Here is a 14,194-nt window from a genome sequence, read left to right as displayed (position 1 = left end):
GGACAAGTCTTCATCACCATATGAAACTATGTTTCTACAAACTGCTTACATGGGCATTTCCCTAACAATCTAAATGCCCATATATTGAATCTACACAAATGCCCATACTGTGCTAGCTAGGACACAAAGGGACTTTCCCTTTGTTCACACTTCCATCTGAAAACAATAAAAAAACATGGAGATTAAAAAAAAAAAAAAAACCCAGAAAGTTCTGCTTTGATACATGCCATGTCTTCCTATTTTTCTTAAAAAAAATCAACTTTCATTGCAATGATTTAAAAAGTATCAAGTGCTTCCTAAAAACTACCAATACAAACCTGTAGAACTGGGGAGTAGAGACTGATACAAACACAATGTCAAGTATGAAAATAATTTTGAGGTGATTACCAGAGAGCAAAACTCAAATTTATGCACAAGAAAATATTTTCCTCTTTTATTCTAAGCTCTGAAATATTACATTTAAATAACAGGATGATTATAACATAACACTTTTCTTAGCTATGAATAATCCACAAATAAAGGAGCGTAACTTTCTCTCACATTAAACTCACATTTTAAAAATGACTTTTCATGGAGCCCAAAACAACATTTGATGGCAAAGATTCTAAACAAATGCATTTAATCAATTAGTAACTACGAAGTTGAGTTACTAGCATAACAAACTCAAAAGCTAAGAGAAACCACAGCATCAAAACCAGAAACCAAAAGCTCTTTATTCACTGGAAAACCAATGGAGAACTAAAAACGATCCTCTCACAAGCTTTGTAAGAGTGAAGTTTTCCTCTTCACTATTATTTCAACCATACCTCTTAATGAAAATGAGAGTATTTACGAACAAGAAACTGAGAATATTCGAAACTCAGATTCTTACTTTTGATTTTCCTCTTCTTCTGATTCTTCATGCTGGTCAAATAACTCCCATTTAGAAGTTGTTACAGCTGAATGGAAGGAAAAAGAGGATGTAATTCCATAAGGTAAATTAACATTTTTGCAGAAGCACAGCAGAAGCCAAGCTTTAGAATTGAAAAGTTTATATTACAGAAGTTTTTATCTATGTTTATGAATAGCCATTTATATGTGCTAAATCCTTCTTTTTCCTCACACCAATATTATAATTTTATTCAAATTCATAAAGTGACAAATAATGTCATCCTTATTCCTGTGTTGGGATGGTTAAGATTTATTTCATTAGAACCTACAAATATTAACACCAGGATACAGGTCCAAGTTAAGTTTGAAAGGCAGGCCTAACCTGCATCTAATAAGTCTAGCATGATGGGAGGGTCAAAGCTTGGTTTCTCTGAAACTGACCTCTAAGTAGATTTCTAAGTAGGTACAGAGGTCCCATCTACATTTTCTACTAAAATGCTTTAACCCAAAAAGTTTTCAGTGATTTCTCTGATTACTCTCAAAGCTTCCAAACTGAAGGACCTAAGAAAATTATAACAGTAACACCAATCACAATAAAAACTAACTTTAGACATAAAATAACAGTGGGTTTTAATGTTGCATTAATAAAAGGAAAACACACACACACACAAACCTATCAATGATTAATTTACAAATACTTAATTTTTTTTTTTTTTTTCAAATACTTAATTTTTTGAGGCTCAATAGTTCTTGTACTTTTACTCACCCTGTGCTTCCAATTCAGATTCATCTACAGCTTCCCATTTTGATGGGGCTACTTTAAATATAGGCTCATTCTTCTTCGAGTCTTCAGTTGCATCCACTATTGGGGGAAAAGGAGCCATTAACCCTAACTAGTAGGTGATAACTCAAATTAATGGGCTCATGAGTATTCCACCCAAATTAATGAGTTCATTAGTATTCACTGTATTATTAAAAAAGCAAAGCAAAATAAAGCTACACATTGACGAATAATGACAGTATTAAGAACAAGGATTATAATGTGACCAGAAAAAAAGCCCTTTCTTGGCCCAAATGTATTACTGAGCATTTAAATTTTTTAAACTCAGAAATAAAAAAAAGTTAATAACACCTTAATGAAAAAGTATAACCTTTTTCTTTATATGGAAATTAAAGCATTTTGGTAATCAAACTTATTAGCAAGATTTAATCAGTTTGACATTTGAAATACGAACTTACAAGGCACACCATCAAGATCATCATCAAGACTTTTTATAGGGACTCCATCGAGATCATCAATGGGAGTAGCATCAATAGGAATTCCATCCACATCTTCCAGAGGTGCACCATCAAGCTCTTCCTCAATAGGGGCACCATCGAGGTCATCAGGTACATCCTATGGAAATGTATCCTGTTGTAACATTTTCCTGTTTCCTAAACCCATTATTACCATTACATTAACATGCAATCCAGCACAAGCCCACTTAGCTGGATATCCACATTCTGAGGTACAACGTAAGGACGTAATAAGAATATACTTTATCATTAACTCAGCCTAAGAAGCAGTCATTCACCCATTTATCTGGTATTTCCCAAATGCTTCTTAGTTCCAGGTATCACATGATGCAATGATGAGCAAAAACAGATTTGGTTCCCCTGTCACAAAGCCTGGTATAGGCTGTTATTATTCTTTGGGGGTGGAATGTCAGGAAATCAAATAATCACAATAATATACACATAACTGCAGCTATGATGAACTGTTAAAACAAAGAGATACACTATTAAAACGTATAATAACTCTTACTTAAAGAGGTCAGAGAAGGCTCTCTGAAGTTACCCTTATGCTAAGATCTGAATTATCTCGGGGAAAAGTTCCAGAAAAAAAGAACATGGATAAAGACCAACATTAGGTAGAAACATACATTTAAGAAATTGTAACAAGGACCAGATGGGTTGGAGCAGTTATGCCAATTAGGAGGACCATGTATGAGTGTAAGGGAAAATATGACAGCCTGATGATGGTGGTAGAAATGAAAGTGAAGGATTCAATAATTACCTAGTATATAAAAAGAAACAGAATGGTGATGAACAGCACCTGCTACCACAGAGCTCCATCTTTTCATGTACATATCTATTGACACAGCTATCTTTAATAAAATGAAATCACATTATACCACATTACTTGTTTCTACTAATGCACCATAAATCTTCTCAAATAAAAAATCACCCACCAACTTTCATTGAGGACACAACACAGAATTCCTGTTACATGTAATTTTTGTCTCATGGGCTCCAACAGTAAAAATCTGGTACACAGTAGATATTTTTCACAAAGAAATATTACTCAAATATGTAGCACATCACACCTCTATAGCACCCTCTGCCCCAAAAACAAATTTTAAAAATAATCACACAAATACACTGAGTGCCTACCTCTGTTTCCTTTTCTTCAATAATATTTACAAGTCCTAAGAAAATATTCTGTAGTTTGATCAAAAATGGTTCTGGATAAATTGCCCAATCTTCCCATGCTCTGAAGCAGGTCATTACCCGTTGCTAGATAAACAGAAAACAGAAAATGAATTATTATTCTGGGCTGTAAATCTCAAACTCCAATACATGAGAATGACCATCAACATTTGCTAAATTTTTGGTTGAAGTGACGTTCTTTAAAAACTTTAAAGAAAATAACTATGGGGCGGTGCCTGTGGCTCAGTGAGTAGGGCGCCAATCACATATACCAAGGGTGGTGGATTTGAACTCGGCCTGGCCAAACTGCAACAAAAAGAATAGCCAGGAGGGTGCTGTGAGCTGTGACACCACAGCACTCTGCCAAGGGCAACAAGGTGAGACTCTGTCTCTAAAAAAAGAAAGAAAATAACTATGTATTACTATTTTTTAAATTTTTTTATGACTTTTAAAAAAAACAATGTCATCTTCTAATTAAAAAGAAAAAAGTAATAACCTTGAAAATAAAGTGTAAAAGAAACTAACTTTTTCTTTACCATCTAAGGTCAACTTCCACACTGCTAGTATTACAGTTGAGCCACGTTCTGGGAAAACACCTGTTGAAACTTACCAAAACTGAAAATCAAACTAACCAAATTTTCAACTGAATCCTCCATCGTCCAATGAAGTATTTCATAATTCTGGCTAACATTTTTCTCTGTTCTTAAATTTTTCTATAAGTGCTAACTTACTGTCAAATTCAAGGTCAAAAGCTTTAAAAATAAAATGGGAGTTGTCTGAATCCCCCAAATGGTGGGGTCACTGGGCATTTTTTTTTTTTGGAGAGAGTCTCATTTTATCACCCTCAGTAGAGTGCTATGGCATCACAGCTCACAGCAACCTCCATTTCCTGGGCTTAGGCGATTCTCTTGCCTCAGCCTTCTGAGTAGCTGGGACTACAGGCATCTGCCAGAACGCCCGGCTATTTTTTTGTTGTTGCAGTTTGGTCAGAGCTGGGTTAGAACCCTCCACCCTCGGTATATGGAGGTAGTGCCCTACACACTGAGCCACAGGCACCATCTGGGTCACTGGGCATTTTCTTAAGCTAGAAAGTTTTATGTTCTCACTTATAAGTGGGAGCTAAGCTATGACTATACATGGTCAAACTGGTATAATAGACGCTAGAGACTCACAAGAAAGGAAGGTGAGAGGAATAAAAAATTACATACCGGGTACAAAATACACTAATTTGAGTTATGGGCACACCAAGACTTTTAAGCCTAGACTCTATCACTACACAATGGATGCACCTAATAAAATTCAATCTGTACTCCCTAAATCTATTAAAATTCATTTTAAACATGTTTCTCATTAAAATAAATTCTCATTCAATTCTAAGGTTCTCTTTTATTTTTTTAAGGGACAGCGTCTTGCTCTGTTGCTCTGCAACCCAGGCTGGAATACAGTGACATAATCCAAGTTCACTAACTCCTAGGCTCAAGGAACTCTGGAGTCCAAGCAATCCCCCCACCTCAGTCTCCCAAGTAACTAGGATTATAGGAGCATGCCACCATGTCCAGCTAATTTTTTAACTTTTTTTAAAGATAGGGACTCACTATATTGCCCAGGCTGGTCTGGAACTCCTGGTATCAAGAAATCCTCCTGCCTCAGCCTCTCACACTGCTGCCACACAGGCATGAGCCACTGTACCCAGCCTGTTAGGCTTTTCTTAACATTGGTCTGTAACTTCAGAGGTTATAAAAATGTAATAAGTGAATATACTTTCTAAACATGGCTAACTAAAATTTATGTTTCTTACTCTAGCCAAATATAATAATACCATTACAAAACAAGTGATTTTCCAAATACGTTTTGTGGAAAACAAAAAAGACTAGAATTTTTTTTTTTCTTTTTTCAGACCAGGTCTTGCTCTGTTACTCAGGCCAGAGTACAAGGAAGTCATCTTAGTTCACTGCAACTTCAAACTCCTGGACTCAAGCAATCCCGCCTTAGCTTCCTAAGTAGTTAGGATTACACATGTACACTACCATGCACAGTTTAATTTTCTATTTTTTTTTTTTTTTTGGAGGGGTGTAGAGATAGGGCCTCACTATGTTGGCCAGGGTGGTCTCAAACTCCAGCCATCCTCCAGCCTTAGCCTCCCAAAGTACTAAGATGATAGGAAAGAGCCACCATAGTTGACCTAAAATTTATAAATAACACTTAAAACTAAAATTAAGCACCTGACAAAATAACACTAGTTAACATATTTTAAAATTTCAGAAATTCTTTGATAATGACAATTAAAATGGCAGAATTTTAAAACTAATTTCTAAACCACCTAAGTTTTTAATTTATGTCTTATCTTACATACTTTTCTAGCCCTCCTAAAGCCCTTCCACCCCTTTCAAGGACTAGGGCAAAAATAGTAAAACAATATACGTACCTTAAAGTTTTCAGATTGCAAATGTCCTTGAATTGTACGATAGGTAGCATTGAGGTCTGAAAATATCTGACATAACTTTGTTTCAAAACTGAAATTTAAATAATAATATTCTTTAAAATAGAATTTGTTTCAAAACTTCTATCCCATCCCCTCCAACATGTTAAGCAATGAAAATCCCTCCTAGACTTAAAACACTTATGAATTATTAAAAAGAACTGGTTATTTAAACTCCAGAAACATAACTGAATTGCTTTAATTCTTACTCTGAATTTTTCTCCTGTTAATTCCTCAAGTGTCTGAACCATCAGTTCCCCTTATTAGCAAGAAACTTTACATCTAAGATATTCTGCACCATCAAATCCAATTTATTTTATAAAACAGGAAATTTACAAAAGTTAAGTGACTTGTCCAAGGTAAAAAACAGACCCCACAACTCTAAATTTCCTATCAATACCAGTTCTGAAGGAAAAGCTTTCCTGAGACTAATTTATAAAATAAATAGAATTCTAGGGAACTGAGGAAGAATTATATATTAATTACAATATAGCAACATAAATTCCTACCACCCTAGGAAACATTAACAATGAACTACAATAAGTACAATAATCATTGGAGAATACAGATACTATAAATAGTTAACATTGTAGCTATGTCTCTTGTATTGTTTGCCATTATAAGCATTGTTTTTGTTTTACTTATTACATAAGTAGCTAAATATTCAATAGTTACTTTTAACTCCAGCTATTTGTTCTAATGTCAATAATTAAGAAACTAATATGAAATGAATAAAAACTTTCTAAAACACTGATGATTTAGCTTACAGTGGGTTTTTCTATGAATGTAAGCCAACTGGTTAAAAATTTTTACAAACCATTAAAAAATTCAAATTTCCAAATACTCTTTATCTTGGTACCTATTGGGGGATTGATTCATTGATTTTAGGACATCCACACATTTCAAAATGTACACATAAAATTTGCTCAAGTCCCTGATATCAAATAGCAAAATATGTGCATATAAGCTAAGCATATCCTCCCATATATTAATCATCTCTAGATTACTTACAATATCTAATAGAATGTAAATGCTATGTAAATAATTATAATACTACATTGTTTAAAAGAAAATGACAGAGTTAAGTTCTAAACATGCTCAGCACACCATTTTTTCCCAAGTTATTTTCACTCTGTGGTTGGCTGAACCCATAGATGAAAAACCCACAAACACAGAAAACTGATTTTATTGCTTATTATTGGAGAGTATTAAGAAAACAATCCCCTTCTATGAACTCCTTAGCCTTAAAAATTTTATTATAGGAATATCAGATTTATCATTATACTCACAATTTTCTATAATATGAAGCATTGGCAACTTTGGCTGAAGAATTGTATAAAACATCAGAAACCAAATATAATCTGGCAATCTGTAATACCAAAAGATAACACCAAATGAGTTAAAAATAAAATTCAGTAGTCAATAATATATCTATAAAGTTTTGCATTGTCATGTTTTATAATCAGTAGCATAAGGTCAATGCATGGCTATAATTTAGTAATGACTACTACTAATTAGAAGAGTTATACGTGGCATGAAGTTGAACATTACCACACCACAACTTTGGCAGAGATAAAATTAACTCTTCTACATTTCAACTTGTTGATAACTTATAAGTCAATGAACCTAAGTTCCCCAAGCAGAAGTAACATGAAACTATATGGGAAAGATTTAATCAGACAAGTTCTTCATGCAAAAAGAAAACGAAATCAAGTCCAAAAAAGAGTCAGGTATTACCACTCCTTCAGTTAAATGTTCATAAAGAGAAATCATTCCCATACCTTTTTAGGAAGGGGTGTCTTTAAGATGGACAACGATTCAGTAATGCAATCCACTATTTCTTCAGCAGCTTCAGCATTGTTAAGACAAAAAACCATTGCATCTCCAATATCATTTTTCCTTGGAGTTAATCCCCTCAAGATTTCTTCTAATTTATCCCTCTGCCTGAATATAAATTTTTTAAACTTGTATTAGATACAAATTCCAAATGCCATTGTAGCTTTTGCTCACAAACTAATTTCTTTAAAACCTACTCAGATAATTAATTCTAAGGACTGACTGTATTAAGTATGACTTGTGTTAAATTCCTCATATTTGTTACAATTTTTTAAAGAATTTATAGAGGATTCTCCTGGACCTAAGAATTCCACTGATTTTTTTTCAGCTTACAAATAAAGTAAATTTTAAACTGTGAGCATGTTTTCAAGAGTCTTTAAGAGTACCTATTATCCTATTATAACAAATAACAACCTTCATGCGCTTTACTCCCCTTTTCTTTGAAGGAAGTCTACTACTTAAGCACTTCTGCATGGGCTCACAACAGACTAACGTTTTCTGTAAAGCATAAGATTGTAAATATTTTAAGCTTTGTAAGCCATACAATTTCAGTCAATTCCTCTGCTCCCATAGCACCAAAGCAGCCACAGACAACATGAAAGGAATGAGATTGGTTCTGTTCCAATAAAACTTTACCAAAGAAGGCAGCCAAGTTAGCCTATATGCTCAGTGTATGGTTCCTAGGGCTGAAGTCATCGATGACTAGGTACACTGAGAATGAACAGTAATATTTGAAAGTACTTTTTTCTGAGCAGTTCTCAACAGGAGGTTTAAAACATTCATAAACCAGGCTATAAACAGACATACACTGTCTTGCAGGCTTTGAGAGCACAGGTATCATACTTCTTAAGGGCCCTAGGATTTTCAGGATAGTAAGTCACCAGCTACGTTAACCCTATCCAGAGAATCAGCCTGTCCTTTGATGCTTTGAAGCAAGGCATTAACTTATCTTATCTGCCTCTGCAAGTCCTAGATGGCATCTTCCACTAGAAGGCTGTTTCATCCACATTAAATACCTATTCAGTGTACCTATACTTGCCCTGTACTAGTGGTCTGTGAACACTAACTCATGCTACCAAGGTGGCCATTTCACAGCTCACTGCAAACTCTACACAGAGGATTTTGTGCGGTCAACATTTGATCCCACTAACCATACAATTTTTCTTCTTTATGCTGCAGTCAGAGAATTCTAAGGGTCCCCAAATAACTTGTAAAACTCTGAAGTATTCCACTGCTAGAGAAAGAAATCAACCATATTTAAGATATCACTGCTAATTTTATCAGTAGGACACACATTTGTTTTATTGTGTTCTGTTTTGAGACAGAGTCTCACTATGTTGCCCTCAGTAGAGTGCTGTGGCTTCAGAGCTCACAACTACCTCAAACTCTCAGGCTTAAGCAATTCTCTTCCCTCAGCCTTCCAAGTAGCTGGGACTACAGGCGCCTACCACAACACCTGGCTATTTTTTTGTTGCAGTTGTCATTGTTGTTTTAGCTGGCCTAGGACGGGTTCATACTCACCAGCCTCAGTATATGTGGCTGGCACTCTACCTACTAAATACAGGGGTCACCCCAGATATATACTTGTTATTTGCCAAGATGTTTACAAATGTAAAGCTTACGATGAAAGATGTTACTATTTTAAACACTCACAAGTAAAAAAAAAAAAAAAAAAAACACTATATTTTGGGATTAACATCTTAGTAGGATCATTAACTAAAGCAACTTTTCTGAATATATATTAAAAAAAAAAAATCTTACTCTTCCTTAAGTGCTCCCTTTTTACTAGGCTCCTCTACAAAAGCTTCTGTTTCTTGTTCTTCTGACATCCCATGCAGGTATGGATTTAATGGTGGTGGCCTCCAAAAAGATCCATTTTTGAACATACGAAAATCTTCCGTCCGCCACTTAGTTGGAGAATCTCCCTAATAAACATTTAGAAGGTTATTAGAAAGGTCTAATAACTCAGAGTCAAAATTAATTAAGTAATTGATTCTACTTGCCTGCAGAATAGAATAAAGTTTCCACCTATAGTAAACATGGGCTGGTGTCTGGTTTTCAAACAAGAACCTAAACAAATAAACAAACAGAAAACATTAAATATCATATTCTTTGGTAAAGAGCTATCTCCAATTAAATATAAATAAATGAGAAATATTTTCTGACTATTTAGTTCCAAATAAAACTGACAGCAAAGATCCTGGAAGAGAAATCTCACCCACTGCCACCTACTATCTACCCCTTTCTCTGCCCTGTCCTGGACTGCCTTAGTGACTACTGTTAATACTCAGAGCATGCATCTTGCTGAGTGTTAGGATCATTTTTATTTACTGAACACTCATGCCAGATACCATGCCTGGCACTGGAGAGATTTTCCCAGTGCATAATTTAAAAGCAGTGATTTTACACTATTTAAAGGATTTTAAATTAGTGTCTTAGATTCCATGGCAATTTAGAAGATAAGTAATTTCCTTCTATAATTCATTTGACTACAATCTCACTTAGGAAAGATTCATTGCAGTTTTCACTGAATAGCACAATGAAAAGTATTTTCCTCCTAAAGAATGCTAAAAACAATGCTATTTAAATAATCAAAATCTGATAGAAAATTAACCTAAGTATATTCAACTCTATAATGCCTAAAACTGTCTTCTCATCCCATTGTTGAATTAATCCTATACTTTCAGAACTTTATTCTACATAGTATTTATAATTCCCCCCCCCCCAAATTAAAAGTAGTTTCAAAATACACACCTGAAGACAAATAAAATAAATATATACAATGGAATATTACCCTTTGAAATCAGCCAGTCACAAAAGGACAAATATTCGTATGAGCTACCCAGAGTAATCAAGGGGGGCCAGGGCAATGGGGAAAATTACTGTTTAATGGTACAGTTTCAGTTTTGGAAGTTGAAAAAAGTTTCAGAGATGGATGCGGTTGATGGATGCATGACAATGTAAATGTACTTAATGCTACAGAACTGTACAATTAAAATGGTTAAAATGGCAAATTTTCTATGTATTTTAACACAATTTTTAAAAATGTATACCTGAACATAGGATTGTTGATTTCTCTGTTCATAATCATAGCTTCAAACATTGGCCCTTCACGTACAACAAACTCTATCATTCGATGTATCAGGGCGAGCAAATTCCTACAACAACAACACAGTTAAAGAAAATGGATTCAGACCTACCACTATATAAAACTACACTTGACCTAAGCTACTATCATTTGTGCAGAAAAAGATTATTCTGCTAATACCAAATTTAATACCAAAAAAGTAACCTGGAGCATATGTTAACACCTTGTGCATTAAGAGGGAATGGGGTAGTGGGGATAGGGGAGTGGGAAAGAAAGGTGATGGGAGGGTGGGAAACCACAACACAGCCTCATAGTAATAGACTTAATTTTCTAAATGCCATTTAATTTTATTTTCCAAAAGCGAAACATTAAATTATAAATCACAACTAACTGGAAAGCTGTAAATATATAAAATCAGTAACTTAAAGTTTGCATGTCATTACACCCACCTAAAAATTTACACACTATCTCAGTTTTAAAAGAAAATATTCCTAAACCAAGCACTTTTGTCGTGGTACTGAAATATTACAACCACAACTACAATTTATTAAAATGCAAAATTATTTAACAAGTTTAAGACCTGATTTAATAAAAAATCCATCCAACTCCTGTGCTTTTCTGATACACATATATCAGATGGAGTTTTTATTGAATCTGACCTTTATTTAATGAGGCAACATCCCTTTGGACCATACTTCAAACTAGCTCACAATTCATGACACAAACAATTCTACCTCTATATTACCAATCAATGAAGATTGATGTATTATGAAACTCTTAAGTGAATGCAGTCCTACTCTTTTCAAAATATTCTACAATGGGAGACATGGTGGGATGCCCTTCCCACTTTCTATGACAGTTTTCCAACATCTTAGCCAAAAATAAGCATATGTGCATAACTTTTTAAAATAATTGTTTTATTAGCTGGACTCATAGCCTTTATTTTTAGTCTGAAGCTGGGTCTTAAACCATGTAATCCCTTATTAGACTCTAAACACAATTTTAGACATTCATTATAGTGTCAGGCAAAATGGTTCAGCTTATTTACAAGCTGCTTTTGATTTCTCACTTCACCAGTCCCCCAGCATACAGAGTTGACAAACAATTGGGAAAACAAAAGGATATTGGCTCTTGGTACAAGGCATAAACCAAATTACACCTTTAGCATTCCCAGCTCAAATTACGTTCATATAACTGCTGGAATATAAATAAATATATAGTTATAGATTAAAACAGACTTTTTGGGCTCTATAATGCCCTGTTTCAGAGTACATAAACAATAAAATAATCTATCTCATTGTGACTATATTTATTTTCTCACACTTTTCAAACAAAGCTACTTAAGTGGACACTAAAATTTCCACATAGTAAAAAATCAATTTAAGCCTTAAAAAGGTAAAAAAAACTGTATTATAGTTTAACTCTTTACAAAAGGGAAAGTATATATTTAAAACTATTAATTCAATCTCAAATTATTAAAACAAAACCAAAAACATCACTTAATTCTTGAAAATTATTTTTCTGTCACAAAAGCATTACTCTGCAAATATGCAGTCCTTGATATCCAATGAGAATGTATTCTCAGCATCCATATAAACAAAGATATTATTCTGAAGGAAGGGAGGTAACATTAAATTATAACTCAATTCCAAAATTCCCATTACTATGAGCCAAATTAAGGCCAAGGGAAATTTTGTGTCTCATAATATATAAGACTAATTACTAGGTGAACAAATGCTATACATCATAAACTTGTGGGAATTAAGTCAAAGCAACTTGACTTCAGTATTTAAGATATATGAAAAATGGTTTAACAAGTTTATAACCAAAGGATCACTTTGACAGTGAGTTCAGACTTCCCAGCAAAATGTATACTCAAAATTTTGTTTAGAATTAAGCTGAGCCACATGGAAAGCTACTACTAGATCTATGCTTTATAAATGGTACAAAAATACTTCCCTGTTAATGCTTTATTAGTGGAGGAAAAAATACACTATAGTTTTAAACAGGCTTGTAACTGATAAAATCTGTTTTTAGAAAAATTGAAACTTCAAAAGAACTTGTAAAATGTTTCATATGATTATTTAAAATCAAAATCTGACAATTAGTTGTTACTAACTTGACTTCAAGATTATTAAGGAATTGTTATCACACTTTTAAGATAGTGTGTTTAATTTCTTATTTAAAAAATGGTGATTCTTCTATCAAAACAAAGCAGTGTAGTACAAAAAGAAGATATACTTAAAGTGCATTACTTTATTTTAAAATGGTAATTATCTTATTCTGGGCAACAACAACCAAAAAAAAAAAAAAAGTCTCTCAGTTATAATAAAACCACATTTATTGGAGTCGATCGTACCAATGTCTGGTCAAAAACTGTATACTTTCCCAATCCATCCCATGATGTTTTCCTGGTCCCCCGCTGCCGCAGACAGTTCAGCTGGTGTTGCTCACCAAGGCCAATGTCAAAGAGAATTTGGTATTCTTTTGTGTTCATTTATTATTCAACCAGTGTTGTGTTCCTGTGTTTGGGAAAAGGCTTAGCTTGACTGAGCAAGAGCACACCTAGGGCATGAATTCTTCTGTTTTAACAGTATGTTGAAAAAGAAAAAAAGAAAAAAGAAAAAAAAAAAACAAAGAAAGAAAAATAAAAAGAATTCCAAATACCTTTGTTATTATGAAAATAAGTGTCCAGTATGTCCAGTGTTCATGAAAATAATAGGAATTTCTTCTTAAAATCAATTGGAAAAAAACAAGCTACGCCTTCAGTAAGGAGAACTCAAACCAAGGTTATACAGTAAATATACAAAATACAGGAAACAAGAAAATAACGACAGACTGGGTCAAACTGCAACATTCTCTAAAATTTAAGATACATTTTAAGACAACTATTTTCCCGTGACAATAGTCTAAATAAACAGCTCCAAATTAAAGCTAATATACATATTCTAACTACTCAAGTTACAAAAATTCCCTTCATTGATAACAAGGAAAATAAAAATGATTATGGCACAAAATTGCAAAGTACACTAATGTTAGTTAAATTTCACATATCCCCCCAAAAAGTACTGGGAAGGAACCATTGCTCAGTCAAGATACTACCTTTTCCTCAACACCATTTTTTTTAAATTCAGAAGGGGATATTGTCTATATTTAGATCAGTAATAATAAAGAAAAACATGTACCTTTCTGTTGGGATAACCACTTTGACTATGGCTTGCGACAGAGTCTGTATATGAAGTCACATCAGATAATAAACATAGAATATGTGAGTATTGTTAACAAGTAACAAGCAAAAATATACATATGCATTGAAAACACTACACATCTAATCACAAGTTTTGCAGGCAATCACTGCATTTGAAGTAATTATACACTTAGCAATTACATAAATGCAAATGGATGTGTTCAGTGAACAGTAAATGTTCACTAAATGCAAAGAATCAGAACAT

General features: G+C 33.7%; 1 protein-coding gene across 3 annotated transcripts in view; it reads right to left on the bottom strand.

Annotated features, from left to right (window-relative positions):
* Positions 1–14,194, bottom strand: part of U2SURP (U2 snRNP associated SURP domain containing) — a 52,855-nt gene that overhangs the window by 15,758 nt on the left and 22,903 nt on the right. For 2 of the 3 annotated variants that reach the window (XM_003789461.3, XM_023513019.1), the window contains exons 13-23: positions 13,928–13,971; positions 10,708–10,812; positions 9,658–9,724; positions 9,416–9,579; positions 7,600–7,762; positions 7,108–7,187; positions 5,765–5,852; positions 3,304–3,426; positions 2,110–2,266; positions 1,637–1,732; positions 872–938 (exon numbers count right to left, since the gene is read on the bottom strand). In XM_003789461.3, the coding sequence (XP_003789509.1) occupies positions 872–938; positions 1,637–1,732; positions 2,110–2,266; positions 3,304–3,426; positions 5,765–5,852; positions 7,108–7,187; positions 7,600–7,762; positions 9,416–9,579; positions 9,658–9,724; positions 10,708–10,812; positions 13,928–13,971 (1,154 nt within the window). The remainder of the gene's footprint in view (positions 1–871; positions 939–1,636; positions 1,733–2,109; positions 2,267–3,303; positions 3,427–5,764; positions 5,853–7,107; positions 7,188–7,599; positions 7,763–9,415; positions 9,580–9,657; positions 9,725–10,707; positions 10,813–13,927; positions 13,972–14,194) is intronic. The other variant, XM_023513020.1, reaches the window with a different exon arrangement.

This window comes from Otolemur garnettii, unplaced genomic scaffold, assembly GCF_000181295.1.
Source record: "Otolemur garnettii isolate 467f Iridium unplaced genomic scaffold, OtoGar3 scaffold00032, whole genome shotgun sequence".
NCBI lineage: Eukaryota > Metazoa > Chordata > Mammalia > Primates > Galagidae > Otolemur > Otolemur garnettii.
This window is presented reverse-complemented; position numbering and strand designations above follow the sequence as displayed.